At 42.8% G+C, this 25,520-nt stretch overlaps 1 protein-coding gene and 1 long non-coding RNA gene across 2 annotated transcripts in view; one reads left to right on the top strand and one right to left on the bottom strand.

Annotated features, from left to right (window-relative positions):
* LOC125739963 (uncharacterized) overlaps nt 1-25,520 on the top strand; it is a 305,354-nt gene that overhangs the window by 209,239 nt on the left and 70,595 nt on the right. Inside the window, exons 15-16 of the mRNA XM_049010567.1 lie at nt 881-994; nt 6,857-6,970. Coding sequence (XP_048866524.1) covers nt 881-994; nt 6,857-6,970 — 228 coding nt within the window. The remainder of the gene's footprint in view (nt 1-880; nt 995-6,856; nt 6,971-25,520) is intronic.
* The window catches only part of LOC125739972 (uncharacterized), a 188,638-nt gene that overhangs the window by 130,127 nt on the left and 32,991 nt on the right, over nt 1-25,520 (bottom strand). The gene's annotated exons all lie outside the window — the stretch shown is intronic.

Raw genomic sequence — 25,520 nt, 5'->3', positions numbered from 1 at the left:
GGAGGTGAGACAGAAGCTGTGTCTGATTGAACTGCTTTTCAAACCAACATGAAAAAAATCTTCCCAGTATTTTTTACAGAGAGAGCAATCAGATGTACCTTAATAAATTAATACATTGTTGTCGTTCCGACATCTAGGTTTGCATTTCCAGGCTGAAATGACAATATTTTCCAAAAATCCATATTCTCAAAAATGTGGCATTGAGTATTTTTTTTTTAAATCTAATCAGTTATAAAATAGCACTGATTGTAGAAGTAACACCCGAATAAGACAGGTAGCACTGTCAGGGTCGTGTTGTGAAGAACATTGTGATTTATGATAAAACGACTGTTACAGCCCACTAGCATGCATGTCTCTTTGGGTCTATAGTCAGGCCATAATACCAAAACAGAAAGGGATCCTAGCCAGGGCTCAGTGTGGAACATGTTACTACATGTAGATTAATAAAAAGACCTCAGCATCTTCATTCTCCTCCTTTTTCTTCCCCAATCAGCCAGTTCTTTTATACTAGAGGGAACAAACAGATCATCCATCCTATCAGAAATGTTCACAAGTAATGAAGTGGAGCATAAACTAACCAATAAACATATAAACAAATAAATCAATAAACAGGAATAAAAAGCAACGACAGCCAAGTCTAGCAACTGAGATTGTAACAGTGATATTAAACCTTTAATATTGGAATCTTAACTATGAGCGAGACAATTTATTTCACATTAAAACTAACTGTAAACAAGCCTGTTTGCATCAAGAGCTTCATGGGATATGAAAGTACATGAAGACAGAACAGAAGGCTAAACAACTAAAGATTTAACCTGACCCTGTCCACATTATATGGATTATATTTATATAATGAGGATTTTCCTCTGACTGTCCACAGTGTCCTGATGGAGAGAGCAGGCTCACCTGTACCCAGCTGTGTTTCCATGAAGAGTGACTGGTCAATGGCGGAACCAATCTTCTTCAGAGAGGGACCTTTTCCATCAGATCAAAGGTAAATGTGCATTTATGGAAAATACCTCGGCATCTTCTTTCTTCTGCCACAATCAACCAGCTCTTTCATAACAGAAGCAAACAACAGATCATCTCTCTCCTATCAAAAATGATCAGAAAGAGTGAAGGTGTCACGATTGACGCGGAACTTTGCGGCGATCGTGCGGGCAGGTGGCCAAGGACTAGGCAGGAATCAGGGCAAACTACGGGGTTTATTCAGGGAACAGGAGCAGGAAACATCGAACCACACCATAACCACAATGACGGATAAGGGATACAAGCAAGACCAGGACTTAAATGGACAAGACTGATCAAAATAATCGGACACAGCTGAGGATGATCAGGGAAGCACACGTGGGTAATCAGGGGGCGTGGCAAACACGAGGAGCGTACAAGCCGGGCGTGACAGAAGGAGTAGAGTGCAAACTAACAAATTATGGTAATATATAATCAAATTAATTGATGAACAAGAAAAAGCAGGAACAGCCTAGCAACAGAGATTGTAACAAACCTTTCATACTGGAATCTTATTTTTAGGTCAGACTATTTCATATTAAAGCTACCTGTAAACAATTATGTTTGCATCAAGAGTTTCACAGCATATCAAAGTACAGGAAGGCAGTGCAGGACGCTAGACAGCTGAAGATTTAATGTGATGCTGTCTTAATATGAATTATATTTATATATTCAGGATCTTTCCTGTCACTGTCCACAGTGTCCTGATGGAGAGAGCAGGCTCACCTGTACCCAGCTGTGTTTCCATGAAGAGTGACTGGTCAATGGCGGAACCAATCGGCTTCAGAGAGGGACCTTTTCCATCAGATCAAAGGTAAATGTGCATTTAAACTAACATTGTTTATAACACTAAGATTCTCAGTCAAAAGGCGTACAGGCTCACACATGCTATGAGGAAGAAGTTTATAATCAATGTATAATTATTTTACTTTTTCAAATCTCATTGTCTTTGAGAATTTAAACAGAAATTCTGACTGTATTCTATATAAATTACACCTGAGGTAAAGGGATGCAGATTACTGTAAAAAGGGACTTTCTGCAAGCTGGAATGGGAAGTTAATTAATTGAAAAGTATATTGTAAATATCAATCCTCAGCATAAAGCTGGAGAAAAGCAGGCTCACTTGCGCACTGCGGTATATCGATTAAGGAGGACTGGACAATAGCTTGTCCTCTTCTGGGATGGACGTTTCTGCTTTGATAAAACATAAATTCATTCTTATGGACTCATTAGATTTGCTCAGATTGAGGCTTCAGTTTCAACATGTTTAATGGACCAGGCTTCTTCTTCTTCTTCTTCTCCTTCTGCTTCCATCTGCTCCCATTAGGTGTCACCACAGTGGATCATCTGTCTCCATCTCACTCTGTCCTCTGCATCTTCTTCTATCTCTCCAACCACCCGCATGTCCTCCCTCCCCTCATCCACATACTTTCTCGTTGCTCTTCCTCTTCTCCCCTTGTCTGGCCTCCCTCCTCTGCACAGGCCCAAACCATCTTAATCTCACCTCTCTTACTTTGTCTCCTGTCAGGGTCGTGTTGTGAAGAACATTGTGATTTATGGTGAAATGATTGTTACAGCAGGGGACGGCATGGTGGTGCAGTGGTTAGCACTGTTGCCTCACACCTCTGGGACCCGTGTTCGAGTCTCTGCCCGGGTTACATGTGTGTGGAGTTTGCATGTTCTCCCCATGTTGTCGTGGGGTTTCCTCCGGGTACTCCGGTGTCCCCCCACAGTCCAAAAACATGCTGAGGCTAATTGGACTTGCTAAATTGCCCGTAGGTGTGCATGTGTGAGTGATTGGTGTATGAGTGTGTCCTGTGATGGGCTGGCCCCCCATCCTGGGTTGTTCCCTGCCTCGTGCCCATTGCTTCCGGGATAGGCTCCGGGCCCCCCGCAACCCACTAGGATAAGCAGTTTGGAAAATGGATGGATGGATGGATGGATGACTGCTGACTGTCTTCACAAACAGGGAACAGAGCTTCAGAGTCTCATGGTAATTAACTGGGCCCTGAGATCCTAAAACCCACAGTTTCCATTAACTGGTGTGCTACAATGCAAACAACAAGCACTGCATAGTTACTGGAGGATTCCGTCCAAAAACGGGTGCTGATGGTCGCCATGGGGATCAGCGCTCGAGGGCCCCCTAGGTAACCGAAGGGCCCCAAAACCACAGCTGGCCAAAACTGTGCAGGATCTAAAGGTGCATTTCCACTTGCATACCCGACCCGTTCCACATAGAGATAATAATTACTTTGCGGTTCCAGCTCCCTTTCATTTTCCACTGCACGAGGGTCAGCTCGGTAAAGGTGTTGCCAGGTTTGTAGAGCAAAGTGACACTTATTTACTGTTCACACAGTGTACATCATGAATTACTTTGTGCTAATTTCCCCTCCTCTGTCTGTGGGCGCTTTCACACCAAAGTTCTGCAACATGGTTCCTGGTAACCAGTTCCCAGGTTGTCTCTGCCAGGGATTTTTGTAGGTCATGGCCACTTTCATGTGCCGCTTTCACACCGCAGAACAGGAACTGGGACCTTCATGCTGAATAAGCATGTGAGGCGCAAATAAAGTTGCAGGCTAAACTTCATAAATTCATACAAAACTACAGCACCACCCACAAACAATGGAGAATGAACACCTTGCAAGTTGTTAGTTATTGGGGGATTGATCACAATCAAAATACATAAAGTCTTTTATTTTACTGAATCTGGCCAGAAGGTTGATCTCTCATTTTCCACAGAACAAAAAATGTCACCGGAGTTATTTGACAAAAGTAAATTTGTTATTGATCCACTTTTACAATGTAGAAATATGGAGAGACAAGCAAAAAGGGTTTTCATTGATGCATTAAATGCAACTGAGTTACAAAAATAATTCCATCTGCTGAGTTTTTGCTCCAGTGCTTGTATCTCTTTTCCCAGCATTTCTGCATAATTTCCAAATCAGTTCCAGTGCTTGTGGTCAAACAATCATCAAGTTATTTCTATAAGCTCCACCCCAGTGTTCCAGTGAGAAGTACCTACCGTTACTTTCTGGTTCTGGAAAAAAGTTCTGGTTCCTAAAAAAAAAATGTTCCTGCAGTATGAAATCACCCTGTGAGAATTGCTGTTATGTTAGCATCAAATGCTATCAGGATTTGCATTGGCTTGCTTAAATTTCCATTAAGAATATATTTCATTCTGTTGTTCTATATTACTTTTAAAAGTAAGAGGTTGGAAGTTTTTAAGCTCCGAGTTTTCAGGAGTGTATGTATACTTCGCCATGTGCGATATTACTAATAATGAAATATATAGAGAATATACTCTTTATTCCTTCAGATAATCCATGTATGTTAATGTAGATCACTGGAACTTTCTTGTCTCTGTGCATTTCCACCAATCAGATAGTGGTAACACAGCAGATTTGGTCAGTCTTTTGGCTGTGTTAGTAAGCAGGGCCATGGCAGCAGGGGTATAGTGGGGTGATGGTGGCGCAGGAGGTAGTGCTGTGGTTCGGCGACTGGAGAGTTGCAGGTTTGAGTTCCAGTTCCTCCTTGAGCAACACACTGAATTCCAAATTGTTCCTGGTGACCAACTGTTGCCTGGTGACCTGTGTTTACCAGCTGTTGCCTGGTGACCTGTGTTTACCAGCTGTTGCCTGGTGACCTGTGTTTACCAGCTGTTGCATGCCTTGCATGGCAGCCTCTGCCAGCGGTGTATGAATGTCTTTGTGGATAGATAGATGGGTGGATGTGGGGCATGAATGGTAAAGTGCTTTGACTGCTCGTATTAGTAGGAAAGTGCTATATAAATACAATCTGTTTACCATATAGGTTGGATACAGCTCACATACTGCATCTAAAAATGGCCATGAACTGCCTACACCGGCAATAACTTTGAAGTTGCATAAAAGTGTGGGGAAAGTAGTAGAGCAAAAATTGCACGATGGACTTACATTTTAGTGCAAACCACAGTTTTGTGTTCACGGTTTGGTGCAATTTTGGTAAAGCAGGGAAAACAGATTTTTTTTTTTATTATTTATTATTAAAACTGCAAACACTAACAGAGGAACAGTTGCAATCCAAAGGCAATGTGTCTGTGCATTTGTCTGAATAACAAAATCTAAGACCACAATAGTTTATTAGTAGGGTGCAGGACCTCATTTGGCGGCCAGTACAGCATCAGTTTGTCTTGCACAGTGACCAGTGGGATTGTGAGCCGTTCCTCTTGGTCAGGTTTCCTGACTCGCTCCTCCAAAATACCCCAAAGCGGATCAATAATATTCAGATTTGGTAACTGTACAGCCCTTGAGAGACATTCACCTTCATGTTCATCAAACCACTCTGCCACCAGTATTTCTCTGTGTAGTGGTGCATTATCATCCTGATACATGGCACCAACTTCAGGGTACAATGATTGAACCATTGGGTGAACATGGTCCTCCAGAATGGTTTAAAACCGACATTCAGCATTGGCAGGAGTGACCAAAGGTTTGGCTGTAGCAGCCTGACCATGAATATTGACCCTGTGGAGCTCTCCTGTGGGGGCCCAAGGCGAAGCAGCCGATTCGGGGCCCCAGCTGAGACCAACATAAACCAAGTATTAGAAACCATAGTGCTGTTCTGCTTGGTCATTGTGATGTAGGTGTAACTATAATGAAGAATAATAACTAACCAGCCACTGACAATCTACAGTGTGACCTTTCTAGACCAGCTAGTGCAAAGCAGTAATGTGGCCATGCAGGTTACATTAGCCTAAGCTATGTGATCATATGTCCAAGACAGGATTTACATTAAGTGCATTTCCAGTGTATATTTAACCAGCCTCATGAAATCGACACAAACCCCGGATTTGGGCTCACGGTCTGGTGCAATTTCAGTGCAGCAATTTCATTTTCACAGGAGCCCTAGCATCAGTCATCTTGTCTGGATCGGCACAGAAATGGAGGGAGCTGCTACTGAAATGACCCCCCCTGTGGAGTGTAAAACAAAGACAACTGGGAGGTAAGACAGAAGCTGTGTCTGATTGAACTGCTTTTCAAACCAACATGAAAAAAAACCCAGTATTTTTGACAGAGAGAGCAATCAGTTGTACCTTAATAAATTAATACATTGTTGTCGTTCCGACAGCATCTAGGTTTGCATTTCCAGGCTGAAATGACAATATTTTCCAAAAATCCATATTCTCAAAAATGTGGCATCGAGTATTTTTTAAAAATCTAATCAGTTATAAATAGCACTGATTGTAGGAGTAACACCCGAATAAGACAGGAACACTGTCAGGGTCGTGTTGTGAAGAACATTGTGATTTATGGTAAAACGACTGTTACAGCCCACTAGCATGCATGTCTCTCTGGGTCTATAGTCAGGCCATAATATAAAAGCAGAAAGGGGTCCTAGCCAGGGCTCAGTGTGGAACATGTTAATACGTGTAGATTAATAAAAAGGCCTCAGCATCTTCATTCTCCTCCTTTTTCTTCCCCAAACAGCCAGTTCTTTTATACTAGAGGAAGCAAACAGATCATCCATCCTATCAGAAATGGTCACAAATAATGAAGTGGAGCATAAACTAACCAATAAACATATAAACAAATCAATAAACAGGAATAAAAAGCAACGACAGCCAAGTCTAGCAACTGAGATTGTAACAGTGATATTAAACCGTTAATTCTGGAATCTTAACTTTGAGTGAGACCGTTTATTTCACATTAAAACTAACTGTAAACAAGCCTGTTTGCATCAAAAGCTTCATGGGATATGAAAGTACATAAAGACAGAACAGAAGGCTAAACAACTAAAGATTTAACCTGACCCTGTCCACATTATATGGATTATATTTATATAATGAGGATTTTCCTCTGACTGTCCACAGTGTCCTGATGGAGAGAGCAGGCTCACCTGTACCCAGCCGTGTTTCCATGAAGAGTGACTGGTCAATGGCGGAACCAATCAGCTTCAGAGAGGGACCTTTTCCTACAGATCAAAGGTAAATGTGCATTTATGAAAAATACCTCTGCATCTTCTTTATTCTTTTTTCTGCCACAATCAACCAGCTCTTTCATAACAGAAGCAAACAAGAGATCATCTCTCTCCTATCAAAAATGATCAGAAAGAGTGAAGGTGTCACGATTGACGCGGAATCTTGCGGCGATCATGCGGGCAGGTGGCCAAGGACTAGGCACGCAGGCAGGAATCAGGGCAAACTACGGGGTTTGTTCAGGGACCAGGAGCAGGAAACATCGAACCACACCATAACCACAATGACGGACAACGGATACAAGCAAGACCAGGACTTAAATGGACAAGACGGATCAAAATAATCGGACACAGCTGAGGATGATCAGGGAAGCACACGTGGGTAATCAGGGGGCGTGGCAAACACGAGGAGCGGACAAGCCGGGCATGACAGAAGGAGTAGAGTGCAAACTAACAAATTACGGTAATATATAATCAAATTAATCGATAAACAAGAAAAAGCAGGAACAGCCAAATCTAGCAACAGAAATTGTAACAAACCTTTCATACTGGAATCTTATTTTTAGGTCAGACTATTTCATATTAAAGCTACCTGTAAACAATTATGTTTGCATCAAGAGTTTCACAGCATATCAAAGTACAGGACGGCAGAGCAGGACGCTAGACAGCTGAAGATTTAATGTGATGCTGTCCTAATATGAATTATATTTATATATTTAGGATCTTTCCTGTCACTGTCCACAGTGTCCTGATGGAGAGAGCAGGCTCACCTGTACCCAGCTGTGTTTCCATGAAGAGTGACAGGTCAATGCAGAAACCAATCACATTCAGAAATTCTCAGTCAAAGATTCTCAGTCAAAAGGCGTACAGGCACACACAAGCTATGAGGAAAAGCTTTATAATCAATATATCATTGTTTTACTTTTTCAAATCCCATTGTCTTTGAGAATTTCAACAGAAATTCTGACTGTATTCTATATAAATTGCACCTGAGGTAAAGGGATGCAGATTACTGTAAAAACGGACTTTCTGCGAGCTGGAATGGGAAGTTAATTAATTGAAAAGTATGTTGTAAATATCAATCCTCAGCATAAAGCTGGAGAAAAGCAGGCTCACTTGCGCACTGCGGTATATCGATTAAGGAGGACTGGACAATAGCTTGTCCTCTTCTGGGATGGACGTTTCTGCTTTGATAAAACATAAATGCATCCTTATGGACTCATTAGATTTCCTCAGATTGAGGCTTCAGTTTCAACATGTTTAATGGACCAGGCTTCTTCTTCTCCATCTGCTTCCATCTGCTCCCATTAGGTGTCACCACAGTGGATCATCTGTCTCCTTCTCCCTCAGTCCTCTGCATCTTCTTCTATCTCTCCAACCAGCCACATGTCCTCCCTCCCCTCATCCACATACTTTCTCGTTGCTCTTCCTCTTCTCCCCTTGTCTGGCCTCTCTCCTCTGCACAGGCCCAAACCATCTCAATCTCACCTCTCTTACTTTGTCTCCTGTCAGGGTTGTGTTGTGAAGAACATTGTGATTAATGGTGAAATGATTGTTACAGCAGGGGACGGCATGGTGGTGCAGTGGTTAGCACTGTTGCCTCACACACCTCTGGGATCCGGGTTCAAGTCCCCGCCTGGGTCACATGTGTGCGGAGTTTGCATGTTCTCCCCATGTCGTCGTGGGGTTTCCTCCGGGTACTCCGGTTTCCCCCCACAGTCCAAAAACATGCTGAGGCTAATTGGACTTGCTAAATTGCCGGTATGAGTGCATGTGTGAGTGATTGGTGTGTGAGTGTGTCCTGTGATGGGCTGGCCCCCCATCCTGGGTTGTTCCCTGCCTCGTGCCCATTGCTTCCGGGATAGGCTCCGGGCCCCCCGCAACCCACTAGGATAAGCAGTTTGGAAAATGGATGGATGGATGGATGGATGACTGCTGACTGTCTTCACAAACAGGGAACAGAGCTTCAGAGTCTCATGGTAATTAACTGGGCCCTGAGATCCTAAAACCCACAGTTTCCATTAACTGGTGTGCTACAATGCAAACAACAAGCACTGCATAGTTACTGGAGGATTCCATCTAAAAACAGGTGCTGATGGTCGCCATGGGGATCAGCGCTCGAGGCCCCCCTAGGTAACTGATGGGCCCCAAAACAGTTGGCCAAATGCAGGATCTAAAGGTGCATTTTCACTTGCATACAGGAACCACGCCCAGGTACCCGACCCGTTCCACATACTGTATCAATAATAATTACTCTGCGATTCCAGCTCCCTTTAATTTTCCACTGCACTGCTCTCTATTCAGGGCCAGTAGCCCTGGCTGCAAACTGCGTGCAGTGCAGGACGCTACTCCTGGGTGCCCAGTGTAGGTTCCCCACAACCTAAATAAAGGCGGCACCACCTTTACCAATACCCCTCCCCTACTGTCTGACCGACCTGTACTGACCTGTACTGGCCAGCTGATAAACACGTAGCATCCGGATCCAAAATATGAAGTTCAGGATTGATACTCCAGAATTCAGAATTCTTATCACTGATCGGACTCTTCCCTGGGAGAATAGACCAGCAGATCAATTTCTGAAATTTATCCAGCAGCTAACAGGATGACACTTTGCAGTTTGCTGAGAAGAGCCTTTAAGCCTGGCCTCACTGCACCCCTGGGATTGGCCAGCATGTCCCTGGCAAAGTATCCAGTTGGATTTCACAGAACCAGTCAAAGGGGCCAAGTTACTGGTGGCTGTGGAGAAACATTCAACGTGGCCAGAGGTGACTGTTATGTCAACTGTCACCTCCTAACAGATATGAGGGAGAGGTTTTGCTGCTTAATATTAATATAAAAGTAAAATTTAAAAAATCAAGTAAAACCAACTTGATATATATGAGAAGGTGTCACTTGCCAGTTGTTGAAACTTCAAATGCAGTGGGTGTAAAACAGTGAAATTGCAATCACATTAATGAATATAAGTTGCTGAGTCAGAAGATATATTTTCTATATTTTACATCTGTTATAGCTGCCCACGAAACCAAGGCTAGTGTGTACCTCATTCTCAAAATGCATATAAAAATCTGAGAGATACTAATACTCTGCTTCTTATGACAGATCTGTCAGGCCCCCAGGGGCAGGGCGGCACAGGAGCAGTCGAATATCACAATCAGACCAGGCTACTTAAACTCATAACAAGCTCTCGAAGTTGCGAAGTATTGTTGCCATTCCCAATGATTTGCTAAGCATTTCTCTGTCTCGTGTCTTGCCCTCCTGCCCTGCCTGTCTCTCCGTGTCCTGCTGTCGTACCTGCCCTGCTTCCCTGGTCGTCTCTGTCTGCCTGCCCTGCCTGCTTTCCCTGCCCTGTCGTCCTGATCTGCCTCCATCCTGTTTCCTGCCCCGTCGTCTCCATGTCTCGTCTGTCTTCATAGGACTGATTAGGACCCGACTATCCGCCTGCTTTGTCCCTTGGGCTTTTGGTGCAACCAGCTTTAAAATAAATAGATCAGCCTCCTGCATTTCGGGGTCTGCCTCGTCTCTGTGAATTCAGCGTTACAAGATCATTATGAATGCACAGGCTACTTAATCATTCTTTCTTTTATTTATTTATTTTTAATAAACAGGGGATGGGAAATAAAATGTGCTGAATTAAAAGGTAGTTGCTGCAGAGCGGATTACCTTCTTTGGGGGCCCTGGGCTGACGTGGGTAGGGGCTCCTATATGGGCAATTCCAGCTCTTCTTTAAAGCCGAAAGAGAAACGAGAGGGAATTTAACACGATGGAACATCAAAAACATGCTAATCAAAATGCGGGATGTCAGCAGTGTGGGGTGTCACAATGGCTCGATGTTCGCTATTAAACGATAGAATAACACGCATTAAAAATATGATAAGCATTGTATGGGTGTAACAATGTACTGTGGCACAAAGTCACTTATTAATGTTACCGCAAGAGGGCGCAATAGGCATAATTGGTTTGCTTTCAGGTTTTGGTTTTGCATTTTGCGCTGTTCAACAGAATAAGGGAAACAATGCAAAAGAAGAAATAGTCTGAAAACAGCTTCTTTGTAAATATACGTCCCCAAGGAGACAGAATAAAAGCAGCGAGATCTTAGTCTGTTTACAGTCATAATTTGTTTAATACACTGGGAGCGTATTGAGCCGTGAGTCCTGAATCTTCTATTGAAACTAACCGTGAATAGACCGTGTCATTAGACCCATAGCCAGCAATAAAACTTACCGATCAGGGCGGGGGGAAAATGGGTCGATTGGCCAAATTTAAGCTGTATTATTATACAATATACTATTTTATCTAAAATGTTTATATAAATGGTTTGGAGTACACATTTGATTCACGTGGTTTGTTACAAAAAAATTCGACATCAGCTGAGGAGCCCCCAAATTCCGTCTCGAAATAGTTATTCCAATTAAGTCGACATCTGTGTGAAATCATCTTAATCACTTTACAAGAAGTAACCCCTGAATGTCATTGAGTAACTGGGAGCTACATGCCGAACCGTCTCTCCTGACTGCTACCTGCTGTCTCTCTGTGCTGCCGCTAGATGTCACTGCTTCTCTTATACTGTCATAAGAAAGCTGACGTCAGGAAGCCGCCCTAATGAAAGGAGCTCAGAATGTGAATGGCAGTTACATCTATTTAAATACATCCATCCATCCATCCATTTTCCAAACCGCTTATCCTATTGGGTCGCGGGGGGTCCGGAGCCTATCCTGGAAGCAATGGGCACGAGGCAGGGAACAACCCAGGATGGGGGGCCAGCCCATCGCAGGGCACACTCACACACCATGCACTCTCACATGCACACCTACAGGCAATTTAGTAACTCCAATTAGCCTCAGCATGTCTTTGGACTGTGGGGGGAAACCGGAGTACCCGGAGGAAACCCCACGATGACACGGGGAGAACATGCAAACTCCGCACACATGTGACCCAGGCGGAGACTTGAACCCGGGTCCCAGAGGTGTGAGGCAACAGTGCTAACCACTGCACCACCATGCCGCCCCTATTTAAATACAAATGTAGCTTATTATTCCCCCAAGCAGCAGCAGTGGTGGTCAGTGTCAGTGCAGGACCTTTGTCTTTCCATAAAATGCCTGTTTTTTGCATCGGCACAGAGGACAGCGCTGTAGCTTCACCCCCCCAGTGTTGGAGGCTGAGCCCCCTGTCTGTCTGCAGCTGCTCGCTCTCCCTCTATCACATGGGTTTCCTCCTGCCGTCCAAAAACACGTGTTTAGGCTACTTTCTAAATTCCCCAGGACATATGACAGCCTCTGTGTGTCTTTGCCCAGTGACAGACCAGAATCCCCCCCCCCACCACCACCAGTGTGAACCCGTATCCTAGGACTTCTGCTCTCTGTTCCACCCCCAAACCAGGATAAGTGGTGGATGGATGGATGGATGGATGGATTAATGGATGGATATTTGTGTTTTATTCGCAGGGGCCGAGTGAAAAGGTCTAATTCACACCCACATAAAGGAGACTTATCGTCCATCTTCAAGGTGCATTTATTACTGAAGTATATTTTCTAAAATTTTATCTAAATTGACATACATCTTCTACAGATAACTAGTTGATTCTGTCAAAGGGATGATACTTGCAACTAATTCACAAATGAAATAATAAAATGATATGATGCCAGGAGTGATAACAATTAAACTGTAACTGTTCATTTCAGTTATTGGAGAAAAAAGCTCAAATATATCTGAAGGATGAGCTGATGAAATTCCAAAGGTACCTGGATCAGAATGACCCAGAATGCTCTGAGCCTCAGCTGGAGGAGGACAATGACCTGGACAGTGATGGTCAAATGCAGAAGACCTGTGGTAGAGAGGGAGCTCTGAAGATCACACTGTACATCCTGAGGACCATGGAGCAAAATGATCTCGCGGACATGCTGGAGAAGAGTAAGAGCTGTACCTCATTCTGTGTGTGTTTGATTTGCCAGAGAATAGTTTATGAAAAAAAGTTGTTTATTAAGTTTCAGTTCATCATTTGATGTAATTATATTTAATTTCCCATATTTGGGTTTAAAAAAGAGGGGTGGTGTGGTGATGTAGTGGTTAGTGCTGCTGCCTCACAGTGAGAAGGTCCTGGGTTTGTCACGTGGGTTTTCACTGGGGGCTCAGGTTTCCTCCCACAGTCCACAACCATGCAGGATAAGTTGATTGGTATGTCTATATTGGCCCTCTAGTTGTGTGCATATGAGTGTATGTGCCCTGTGGTGTGTTGTGCTGCCCAGGGTTGGTTCCTGCCTGTTTCCAGGATGGGTTCCAGTCTCCCCATGACCCCTGTTGGGATTAAGCAGCTTTAGAAAATGGATAGATGGGGTTTAAAAAAACATTTTTTTCTCATTTCATTTCAGGGTATCTTCTGTTGCAATGTCAGCGTAGAATCAAATGTAACCTGCAGCAAAAATTTGAGTGTGTATTTCAAGGGAAAGCTAAGGAAGGACAGCCAACACTTCTCAAAGAGATTTACACAGAACTCTACATAACTGAAGGGGGAGCTGGAGGAGTCAATGATGAACATGAAGTGAGACAGATTGAAGCAGCATCCAAGAAAAGAGGAACAGAAGATACTACAGTCAAGTGCAATGATATATTTAAACCCTTATGTGGGCGTGAGACACCTATCAGAACTGTACTCACTAAAGGGGTGGCAGGTATCGGGAAAACAGTCTCTGTGCAGAAATTCATTCTCGACTGGGCAGAAGGAGAAGCAAACCAGGACATTCACTTCATATTTGCTCTTCCTTTCCGGGACCTGAATTTGATTAAGGATGAATACAGTCTGATTGATCTGCTTCACCACTTTGACCCAGAACTGAAATCACTTAAATCTACTGAGCTGTTTAGGTACAAAGTTTTATTGATCTTTGATGGTCTGGATGAGTGTCGCCTTCCTCTAGATTTTCAGAACAATAAGAGTTGGTTTGATGTAACAAAAAAAACGTCACTGGATGTGCTGTTGACTAACCTCATTAAGGGGAATCTGCTTCCATCCGCTCTCCTCTGGATAACCTCCCGGCCTGCAGCAGCCAATCAGATACCTCCTGAGTGTGTCCACCAGGTGACAGAGATACGAGGTTTCAATGATGCCCAGAAGGAGGAATATTTCAGGAAGAGATTTAATGATCAGAGCCTGGCCAGCAGGATTATCACACATGTGAAATCATCAAGGAGCCTCTTCATCATGTGCCACATACCTGTGTTCTCCTGGATTTCAGCCACTGTTCTTAAGAGTCTTTTTAGTGAGTCTGACAGTGGAGAAATTCCAAGGACTCTGACTGAAATGTACACACACTTCCTGATCTTTCAGGCGAGTTTAAAAAATGACAAGTATATGGAAAACGGTGAAATAAAGCTTAATAAATGCACTGAATCTGGCAAGAAATTCCTTTTAAAACTTGGTAAACTGGCTTTTCATAACCTTGAGAAAGGCAATCTCATATTTTATAAACAAGATCTGACAGAGAATAGCATTGATGTCACAGAGGCTGCAGTTTACTCTGGAGTGTGCACAGAAGTCTTTAAAGAGGAGTATGGGATGTACCAGGAGAAGGTGTACTGCTTTGTGCATCTGAGCATCCAGGAGTATCTCGCTGCTTTATACATGTTTCTGTCAAACTCATCAGCTAATCAGCTGAAGACTGCAGTGAATGAGGCATTAAAGAGCAAGAATGGACACTTGGACCTCTACCTCCGCTTCCTCCTTGGGCTCTCAACAGACTCCAGTAAGACTCTGTTAAAAAGGCTACTGGGCCAGACAAGAACCAGTTCACATAACAGTAAGAAAACAGCTCAATATATCAAGGAGAAAATACAAGAGAATTTATCTGCAGAAAGGACCATCAACCTGTTACACTGTCTGAATGAAATGGGTGACAATTCTCTAATAGAGGAAGTACAAAGATACCTGAATTCAGGAGGTCATTCAGCAGCAGACCTCTCACCTGCACAGTGGTCAGCTCTGGCCTTTGTGTTACTGATGTCAGATAAGGAGCTGGATGTGTTTGATCTGAAGAAATACATCAGATCAGATGAAGGTCTTCAGAGGCTGCTGCCTGTGATCAAGAAATCTAGGACAGCTCTGTAAGTGATCTTACATCCGTCTGTTGCTAAATATGTACAGATGTCATTCATGATTCTGCTTTTATCAAAACAATTAGAGTGTATTTATAACAACCACCTAGGAATTCTTTCTAATTTTATATACTGTAGGATATATATATATATCTTTTAACATTCTCGGTGTGGTGTGTGGTCCAGTGGGTTCGGACTCTATGCCTGTGGTCAGAAGGTCACTGATTTAAATACCTGACCGGTAGAGTGATGCTGATTTTGGGCCCTTGAATAAGGCTCTTACCCCCCAGCTTCAGGGGGCTGGATGCTGACCAACCCTGCACTCTGACCTGTATGTGTGTGTCAGAGAGAGCAAGATCAGAGAGGCGACAGCACTATTTTACCAGGGGGATGAATAAAACATCACTATTTCATCCCTGTCTGACAGGATTGATAATTGTCTGACTAGTATTTTGGAAATTCAACAGGTTCTCAGGTACAGAAAAACAGAAAATAAGGATTTCAGTCATGGTGTCAGCAATTCAAAAGTCATATAAAGAAATAATAATTAAAAAACCGTAAGCTTTTCTTGACATTCAGATCTCACATAAACTCACACACACACACACACACACACACACACACACACACACACACACACACACACACACACACATATCCCAAGCAGGATCTGAACCCAAACCCCTGAACCCCTGGGTCGGCTGTAGTGCTGATCACTGAGCCCCAGCGCTGCTCAGAGCTTTATAAAAATACTTATGCAGATATTACAGAGTCACAGGGTAACTCACCTTGTAAGGTCATTAAAATGCAGGTTCCTCTCAGCTGGGGAGTCTCAAGAAAAAACTATTTGTGTTGCTGACTAGGACAGGGAAACAACAAAATATCTGATACATTTAAATTTCCCAGGTAATGAATGTATTTTAGAGCATGTTCACTCTCATGCCCTTATTCAAACTGGCTCTGTAAGACAATACAGAACAGGATTTGGGAATGTATGACTTATGAAAATGTACCGCAAATAGAGAAAATACACTGTAAACTCACAGGAGAAGCTGTATTGTACCAACATCTATTCATCTGAGTGAGTATATACTTCATCATTTGTTGTATTTTAAAATAAAAATGTTTATTTTGATATTTTATTTGATATTCCTGTGTGTGGTGTATGTATTTATGTCTTAACATGTTTCCTTTTCCAGCCTGAACAGCTGTAGACTCACAGAGACATGCTGTGAAGTGTTGGCTTCAGCTCTCAGATCAAACTCCTCTCAGCTGATTGAGCTGGACCTGAGTGACAATGACCTGCAGGATTCAGGAGTGAAGCTGCTCTCTGCTGGACTGGGGGATTCATACTGTAAACTGGAGATACTGAGGTCAGTTTTACTCTTTATTCTACACTGAAATTATTGAAATATTTATTGGAGTTGTCACATTTACTTAAATGTAATACTGGTGAAGTGATCTTATCTATTGGAACTATTTTGTCTGTCCCTCTGCAGGCTGTCAGGCTGTAGAGTCACAGAAGAAGGCTGTTCTTCCCTGGCTTCAGGTCTGAGGTCAAACCCCTCACACCTGAGAGAGCTGGACCTGAGCTACAATCACCCAGGAGACTCAGGAGTGAAGCTGCTCTCTGCTCTACTGCAGGATCCCAAATGTAAACTAGAGAAACTGAAGTGAGTATAGAATGTGTGTCTGCACCTGCAGTGTATGTGGAGAAAATGCAACAATTAAATAAATGGATCCACCTGTACTATGTCATTCTGCTTCTCCTATAGTGTGGACCACAGTGGAGAGTGCAGGACCAGACCAGGCTTACAGAAATGTAAGTTTGTCAGCATGTTTTTATTTTTAATATCATTAATACTACTTCATGGTAGCATTCACACAATTATTGTTATGTGTGCTTTTTTTCCTTTTTTATTTAAAAAGGCTGGTTTAGGTTTAAAGATGACTACTTTCTTAAATAAAAACAGTAGTCTGGGAACTTCTGTATAAATACATTATGTATTCACAGGCTGGGGGGTCAGACCAGCACATCCTTCGTACCCGACTATCACTCATCTTTCCTACTACTCGCGCACCGCACTCCCTCTCTTTCTCTCCTCCTCTCCCTCTCTCCTGCTCTGCACCTGTACACCGTCAGCACGCGCACCCCCGCCCCTCCCTACGTTTAACCTGATGGTATGAACCTTGTCTGCCTCAGCACGTGATTGGTCGCGCGGCTCGCACGCCGTTAACACAGACTTCAGTCACATGTCAAAGTAGCATGGAGCGCTGAGCCGCCGAGGCGTTTTTTTAAATAAGAATGTCTCTCGGTCCAGATCTTTTGATCGGCTCGTTTCCGACCGACACATCGTTAGTCGGTGCTGAACGCTGCTGGAGGGAGGTATGTGTCCGAAGTGGTTTGAAGGAAGTTCTTATTTTGAAGTAAATTCAAATTAACGTTTAGTGGTACTCTTTGGGGTACAGTTTCATATTTAACGTGTTTGATTAATGTTGTTTATATTGTTGTTTACCTGTAATTAAACCTGTTAGTTTAGCACGCGCAGTATTTCGGCGCGTTTTCCCGCCGGCGTCGCGCGGCCGTCCGACATTTCCTGAGCTATTTCACATACTTTAATTCCTGCTTCGTTAGGGGACGCTGTGCTGTGTTTATATTTTATGTATCGTACAGAATAATAGAGCGCAGGCTAAAGTGCAGTTCGGTCCCCAGCGAGTCTCACAGTCTCACATAGGTACATTGGGAATAAAATGTGTGTATTGGAGCGAGTTCTGCGTTAGTGAGTGTGTGAGGTGTGACAGTGATAATGATGGAGATGCTGGGCTTCGTCATGGGATTAATCGCTCTTCCTCTTGCCTACAGACTCCTGCCAGCTGACGCTGGACCCCAACACAGCAAACAGCTGCCTGTCTCTGTCAGGGGGGAACAGGAAGGTGACACATGAGTGGGGGGCAGAGCAGCCATATCCTGATCATCCAGAGAGATTTGACTGGTTGCCCCAAGTTCTGTGCAGAGAGAGTCTGACTGGTCGCTGTTACTGGGAGGCTGAGTGGAGTGGATATGGAGCCCGGATAGGAGTGACTTATAAAGGAATCTGGAGGAAAGGAGGGAGTAATGACTGTCGGCTTGGATACAATGACAAGACATGGATGCTGTGGTGTAATACTGACAGTTACTCTGTCTGGCACAATAATAAACAGACTGACATACCCATAGAGCCCTCAGGCTCCCGCAGAGTAGGAGTGTATCTGGACTGGGGGGCTGGTGCTCTGTCCTTCTACAGAGTCTCCTCTGATGGACTGACCCCCCTGTACAGCTTCACCTCCTCATTCACTGAGCCCCTCTATCCTGGGTTTTATGTTGATACAAACTCCTCCGTGTCGCTGTGCATGCTGGGATAGCTCACTGTGTGCTGGAGGAATCATTTTTACCTTATCAGAGTGTCACGTGTCGCTGTTTCTCCACGGCAAAATGGTAAAATCTCTGCTTTTTGACCAGTATAACCCTTTTTACTCTGAAGTGTGACGTATTGTACCAAAGCCCTCCCCCCGATTGTTAGTATTTAGTAATTGAAATTCTTATTTAGCTGGTTTCGTTAAGCCATTTATAAAGTTACATGGGAGCAGCCATTAGTTTATTGTTTCCATGGTAGTACGTGGGCACACATGGCGCGAATTAGTTGCGGTCTCCATTTTATTTCCGTTCAGTAAAAGTTAGTAGTGGGGTTAACTGCGAGTGCAAGTGTATTATGTTTGTGTGCGTAAATGACTAAAAGGTAAGAGAAATATTGAGTTTAGGCATCTTTGTATTTGCGTCTTATTGTAGAAGTGGTTATCTGTAACTGTAAGCACTCGTTCTGTTATAGGTAAAGTAATTAGAAAATGCGCTTCTTTCGCGTTGCGAAATATAGTTGTATGTAAAATGTGAGTTCGTGCATATGATCTCTGTTAATGTTTAAATTATACATTGCAATACTCTGTTAGTATAATTAAGTTTAGCGTGCAGGTTCGATTGTAACAGAGAGATTGCGATGTCCAGGTATGGTTGTAAGCAGACATTTTTATGGGCAGTTGCTGCGTGTACACTTACCGTATACCTTTGTTTCTTTTAGACCACACACTCCTCCTTTCACACACACACCCAAGCACCTACAGTACATCAGCACCTGTGTATGTGAGACCTGGAGAAAGGATGTTGCACTGGAATTAAAGTAAATAAACATTCATCAGGATCCATGGGCCTTAAGTGGTGTTCTGGTCGGCACTCCGGGATATACATGACTTGAAATCAGACCCAGCGACTTGGGATAGTGATTGTAACAGCAGTCTCCACTTCACGTATGTTAGACAAAAATAAATGGGTTTGGCAAGCTGAACAAACACGAAATTACGGTTTTTCTCTCATTAGAATGTAATAAATTGTGATCCTGATGATTGGGGGGTTATCTCCTCCTATATGTAAATTGTATATGTTTCTGAGTGTATATATTATTATATATTGTATTTGCCACCTGTACCCCGACAATAAAGGCTTCCTGTTGTATCCTATTAATATCCTGGTTCAGCGCTGCTCAAAACATAACTGAGGTAAATGAGCAACATAAATCATATAATACAATTAAATAAATGCAGTTTAATGTAAATGAACATAAACAATTAGATTAAATCAACATATATTATAACCATGTAAAAGTAGACGGGAGACATAACTCCGCATATCTGTAGAGGTCAAAACAAAAAAACGTAAATCACATTAGTAAGACACGTCCGTTAAATGATCAAAATACAAGCAGGAATAAATATTTCTTAACTAAAACGGTGAACTGCTTACTATACCTGACAATCGACAAGCTAAGTGGTGAACGGCGTCTCTCTCACCCCTATTAAAAGAAGAATCATTAAAAGAAAACCAAGTGTTTACTACCTAAATAAACAATTTAACAAGTAATTAAAAATAAAGCGTAACACATTTTTACTTCTCACTGAAAAATACGGTTTAACTTAAGACAGCAGAGCCTCGCGTCCGCCCCCTACTGCCGTCCTGAAGTAACTGCGGGTTTCCCGTTGGTCAGAGCATGTGAGACCCTGCGTTCCCTCAATTATCGTTCCTATCACCGCACGTCAGATATTGGTAACGGGTACAGTCATTATTTAACGTACAACAAAACATTAACCTTTTCAAAATATTCTAAAATGAAAGTCATAACTGTCACGCCCAGCTCGTACGATCCTTGTGTGTGCCACACCCCCTGATTATCCACGTGTGTTTCCCCGATCGTACCCAGCTGTACCTTTTTGTTTTGCTCTGTCTTGTCTGTTTCAGTCATTGTCTTGCTTCAGTTCATTGTCCGTCATTGATGTTAGTTGATGTCAGTACTGGTCTCCTGTCCTGCTCGATCCTGCTCCCTATTAAATCCCCGCTTTCCTCGTACTTTGCCTTTTTGCCTGCCCATGCGATCACCCGCTTTACCCTGCGCAGATCCTGACAATAAAATTTGGTAAAGTTAAAAAATGACCATATTTAGGAACAAAGTCAATGGACAGTTAATAAGACAATTTCTTATTCGTACTGCAGCTCTTCTATTTTTTCCTAAGATTAATGAGGATAGGATTCTGATTTCACTACATTTCTGATCATCAATGATGCACTGTATGTGATTCCTTAATGACCAAAAAAGCAAATAATCTCTTTTTTAGGAATCCTGATTTACTTTATATTTTAGGTTAAGTTTCCCACAATACACTCACAGTGGCATTGCAGCAATACAGATATACCCCTGAACACAGTGGAAAGGTGGATTCTTACTCTGACGTCCCTCCCCTTCCTCTGGTGACGAGCTCCACATTCTGTGCTGCTGCCTCTACTGGTGGCTTGTGTGGTACAAACAGTGACACACATGCAAAGAGAAAGTTTTATCCATCAGATATCACAAGGGCAGACATTTCTTATTTCAGAACCACACAGCTGTGGAGTTCTGTCCTGTTACTGTGACAAACACACATTTCTTCTCCTTCACAGACACATATACACACATTTCTGTTCCTTCAGTAATATACAGATATTACTAGTCCTCCGTGCACACACATACACACACACATACACACACACACAACTTCCATCCACATGCAGAGTGATATTAATCCTAAATAAACTGAATTGTTCTCATCTTGCCTCTCTGGTCATGCCTGGCCTAGTGAAATTTTGTTTAAATAGAGGTTCCTGATGCAGTATACAAATTTATGTGGTGCTTTTATGCATTTTAAACTTAAAAACGACCCCAACAACAAAGCTGTTATAATCTTTGCAAGAGCATTCAGAATTTAGTGTTTTTTTTATTATTTTTGTTTAAATAGAGCTTCCTGAGAAAGTCAAAAAGCCTTGATGTAGTACACAAATTTATGTGGTGCTTTTATGCATTTTAAACTTATGTAACAGGTTGTTTTTTTACTTTTGTTTATAATTATACAAGATTCTGTTTTCCTTTTTCTGTTTAACCTGATGGGTACAATATCCCTTAAATTTTCCCATGATGCTCTTGTCCTGCATCGCCCCTCCCTTTTCCCCTTTATAAGGGTTCCGACATCATTTCCTCTTCCCTTTCTTGTACTGCACACGCGGAGAGGTGAGGATCTAGTGGCAGGGTCCCCCGGGTTAATAAATCAGTTATTGAGATTAATCATTTGATTTATTATGCGTTATAAGTAGGGGATAAAAAACCTGTCTTTACATAAGCATATACGTTGTATTACTTTGTGCAGAGAGAGCGAGAGGTTTATCCCCTTTCTAATTGTTCCCAACAGAGAGGTTCAGTAAACTTCAGGAACGACAGCGGCGTCTGTTTTATCCCCCCTCCTGCACCCCACACACCTGATAACACCCACAAACACAACGCGGAGTATAGGCAGGAACTGACTGGTTACACTTACAGTCGGGTCGGTGCCGACCCAAACACCATAGGAAGGTTAAGTAAAGTGTTACAGAGTCTTCTTTACATTCTCTGCATATCTTACTCCAAAGATAAAATAGATCCCCAGTAGGGCACTGACTCCCATTGAGATGCCATCAGGCTACACGATGGTAACTTCATCCATACGAAGAGACATTTCACATTCAGCAGCACAGGTGTAGGAGCCTTTGAGAAGCTCATAACAAATACAGTATCTGGCATGAATATTATGACATTTACAATGTGGTGTCCAATCACTCTCCATTATATTTACTGTCTGCAATGGCAGAATGATGTTGATTCTATTGCATCTAAAGAATGACATTATTTTGATGTTATTTTGCAGTTAATGGTTCAGTCAGTAACTTTTACAGAAGTAACTTTGTCATATTTGCTGAAACTGTTACTGTGTTCTGACAGAAGGACAGCACTGTAAACCCCTCCCATAACGGGAGGTGCGGCTTCGAGCACGGCCTGTGTGCCTGGGAGCCCAGCAGCATGGGGGCCCCCGGGGCCGAGTAGGTGAGGCAGGGTGGCCTAATAAATAAAAAATATATAAAAAATAGAAGAATCACTGGATAAAGTTCACAGTGCTAAATGACTTACAGTAAGAGTTGGATATGAATATGATATGAATATGAATATGGGGTCAGATTAACTTGAGCTTTTCGCATTGTTCAAGAGTCTGATTGCCTGAGGGAAAAAGCTTTTCGTCAATATTGTGGTGCGTAACTTTATGCTCCTGTAGCGTCTTCCCGAGGGGAGGGGTGTGAACACGATGTGTTGGGGGTGTGTGTTGTCTTTGATGGTGTTGTGGACCCTCTTGATGACCCTGCTGTCATAGATGTCCTGCAGAGAGGGGAAGGTTGTTCCAGAAATGTATTGTGCAGTTTGGTTGACATACCAAATTTCCTCAGCTTCCTCAGGAAGTACAGTCTTTTGTGCGCCTGGTTGATGAGTTGTCTATTAGAACGGTTTCCACTCTCTCCACTTCGGCCTTACAGATACAAATAGGAGTGTGCTGCAACTTACTTTATCCTTGGGTTAATGATCATCTCCTTCCATAACTGCGAGGCATCCTACCAGCCACCAGGTGGCAGCCTCATCACATACCTGATGCTGTGAGAAATGGGAACATGAAGGATAAAAGAGATCCAGGGAAAAAACATTTTTTAATATGAATTCAGATTTTGATTTGACAAGAAGCAGAAGTTAGCAGCCCCACATATGTGCTGTCATCTTAGGGCCCTCACTGCCCTCAGGTCTTAATAGAGCCGCATGTGTAATGTGAGGGGAATGAGCAAAGGCATGATGTCCTCTACAGAGGATAAAAAAGGATAAAAAAGCAATGCCAGGCTACCGCACACACACACACACAGTCATGTAATCATATCTTTCTGGGGACCGCTCATTCATTTTTATGGGAAAAATGCTAATGCTAACTATGACAACCTCAACCCCTACCCTGCCCTAACCATAACCATAAGTAACCAAAGAAAATACAAGAGTTTTTGCATTTTTAGTTTTTTCATTGCAGTCACAGATTTTTGCAGTCAGGAAATTGGTCCCCATCAGGTAAAAAAAAAAATTAGACATTTGGTCCCCACAAAGTAAGGTATACCTGGACCAAATAAACACACACTCAGGGTGATTCAGAAGCACCAGTTCACCTACCTGCATGTCTTTTGGACTGTGAGAGGAATGCAGTGCAAACCCAGCGAGTCCATGCAGACTGGACTCCCAACCAGCTGGTGTTACCCACTGAGCGGATGCAATAATAAGGAAATTAATTAAATGACTTTATTTTCTATAATATTTCAATGGGCAGGTACAGCTCCTATTTCTGTTGAAATGCCTCCCTCCCCAACACAGACCCCTCCTCTCACAATTGCTCCTTTGAGGACCACTCCTGCGGCTGGGTCCAGGCAGCCAGTGATGACCTGGACTGGCAGAGCTGGACCGGACCGTCTGTCACCGCTCACACTGGACCCTCGGGGGACCACACCACTGGCTTGGGTCAGCTGAAGGCCATCGTTTGGTTACCTCTTAAGTATCTGGATGTAAAGAAAGTCTTACAATTTTATGTACTGCAGGCCAGGTGGTTAAACAACACGCCCCCTTCTGGTCAAACAATGCAGTACATTTTGAACAGTAATTCACAGGAGCAGGTAAGGGATAGGAATTACCCCACAAACAGTTTTCATGGGCTTAGGGGGCCTGGGGGATTCAGACCTGCTCCCCGTCATCATTACCACAAACAAATTTCCACATTAAGCTGTTGACGCTCAAGAAGTAGAACATTATACTAACAATGCAAAGGTTGTGGGTTCAAATCCCCAGGAAGTCAGGTAATGTAATGTAAATGGCTTTGGATAAAAGCATCTAGTATTTTAATTGTTCCTTGGGAAGGAAAGCTACAGTCCACCATTACTTAGCAGAAGGGCTTAAGGTTTAGTGACAAAAAGTTCATTTTAAATTACATGTTATGCCACAGTACTGTACATCATTCAGTAACTGCAGGTCTGATGATTTACCTGTATTCGTGATTTATTACAGGTATCACCTGTTTTACTCCACTTAGCCCTGTTTTCGCTAATCGAAAGAAATCCGAAGAGGATTTTCACTTTTGCGAAAAAGAACGAAAAGAAAAAATATCCTTTATCATTTGTTTATCAGCGAGCCAAATATAGGCATAGGTATAGGAAAAGATATAGGTATAGGTACATGTATACGTATAGGTACTCTATAGGTATAGGTATACCTACAGGTATACGTATAGGTACTCTATAGGTACAGGTATAGGTATAGGTACTGTATAGGTACAGGTGTACGTATACGTACAGGTATACGTATAGGTACTCTATAGGTATAGGTACTGTATAGGTACAGGTATACGTATACGTACAGGTATACGTATAGGTACTCTATAGGTATAGGTACAGGTATGCGCAGCATAGTGACGTTTTGGTCAATAACAGACCGCATGTATGAGGGTAGTCCTGTAAGATTATAATCGATCTGTCACATATTGTCCTTAAGCATTTAATAGGGCTGAAAAATTCCTTTTGCCTAGTGACATCGTAGCCATTTTAAAGTCACAGTGCAACACATCACTCATATTTGGTATGATTTCGTAGATATTTTTTTTGGTTTGGGAATGCTCTAAACTTTTTCCCATATAAAGTAATGGTAATTGGTCGCTTTACGCCATTTCGGATTACAAAAGGTGTCATAGGAATGTTGTACTTTTGGATAGCGGGGGAAGCCTGTACTACATGCTGATACGTGATTATTAAGTGGATTATTGCTGACTTCTCATTTGCCCTTATTTGATGTGGTCTATAGGGAATTACCTATATGTCGAGAGCTCCTCTCCAAGCAGAGTAGGGGATGTGGCCCAGCTGAAGTCCCCTCTGCTGCCACCTGCTGGCCCCCAAGGCTACTGCATCACTTTCTGGTACCACATGTTTGGTGCCACAGTTGGAAGCCTAAGGTTATACCTGCAAGAATCTCAGCCCCAACAGAGGA

This window comes from Brienomyrus brachyistius, chromosome 4, assembly GCF_023856365.1.
Source record: "Brienomyrus brachyistius isolate T26 chromosome 4, BBRACH_0.4, whole genome shotgun sequence".
Taxonomy (NCBI): domain Eukaryota; kingdom Metazoa; phylum Chordata; class Actinopteri; order Osteoglossiformes; family Mormyridae; genus Brienomyrus; species Brienomyrus brachyistius.
Note: the sequence above shows the minus strand (reverse complement) of the source record. Positions and strands in the feature narration are given on the sequence as shown.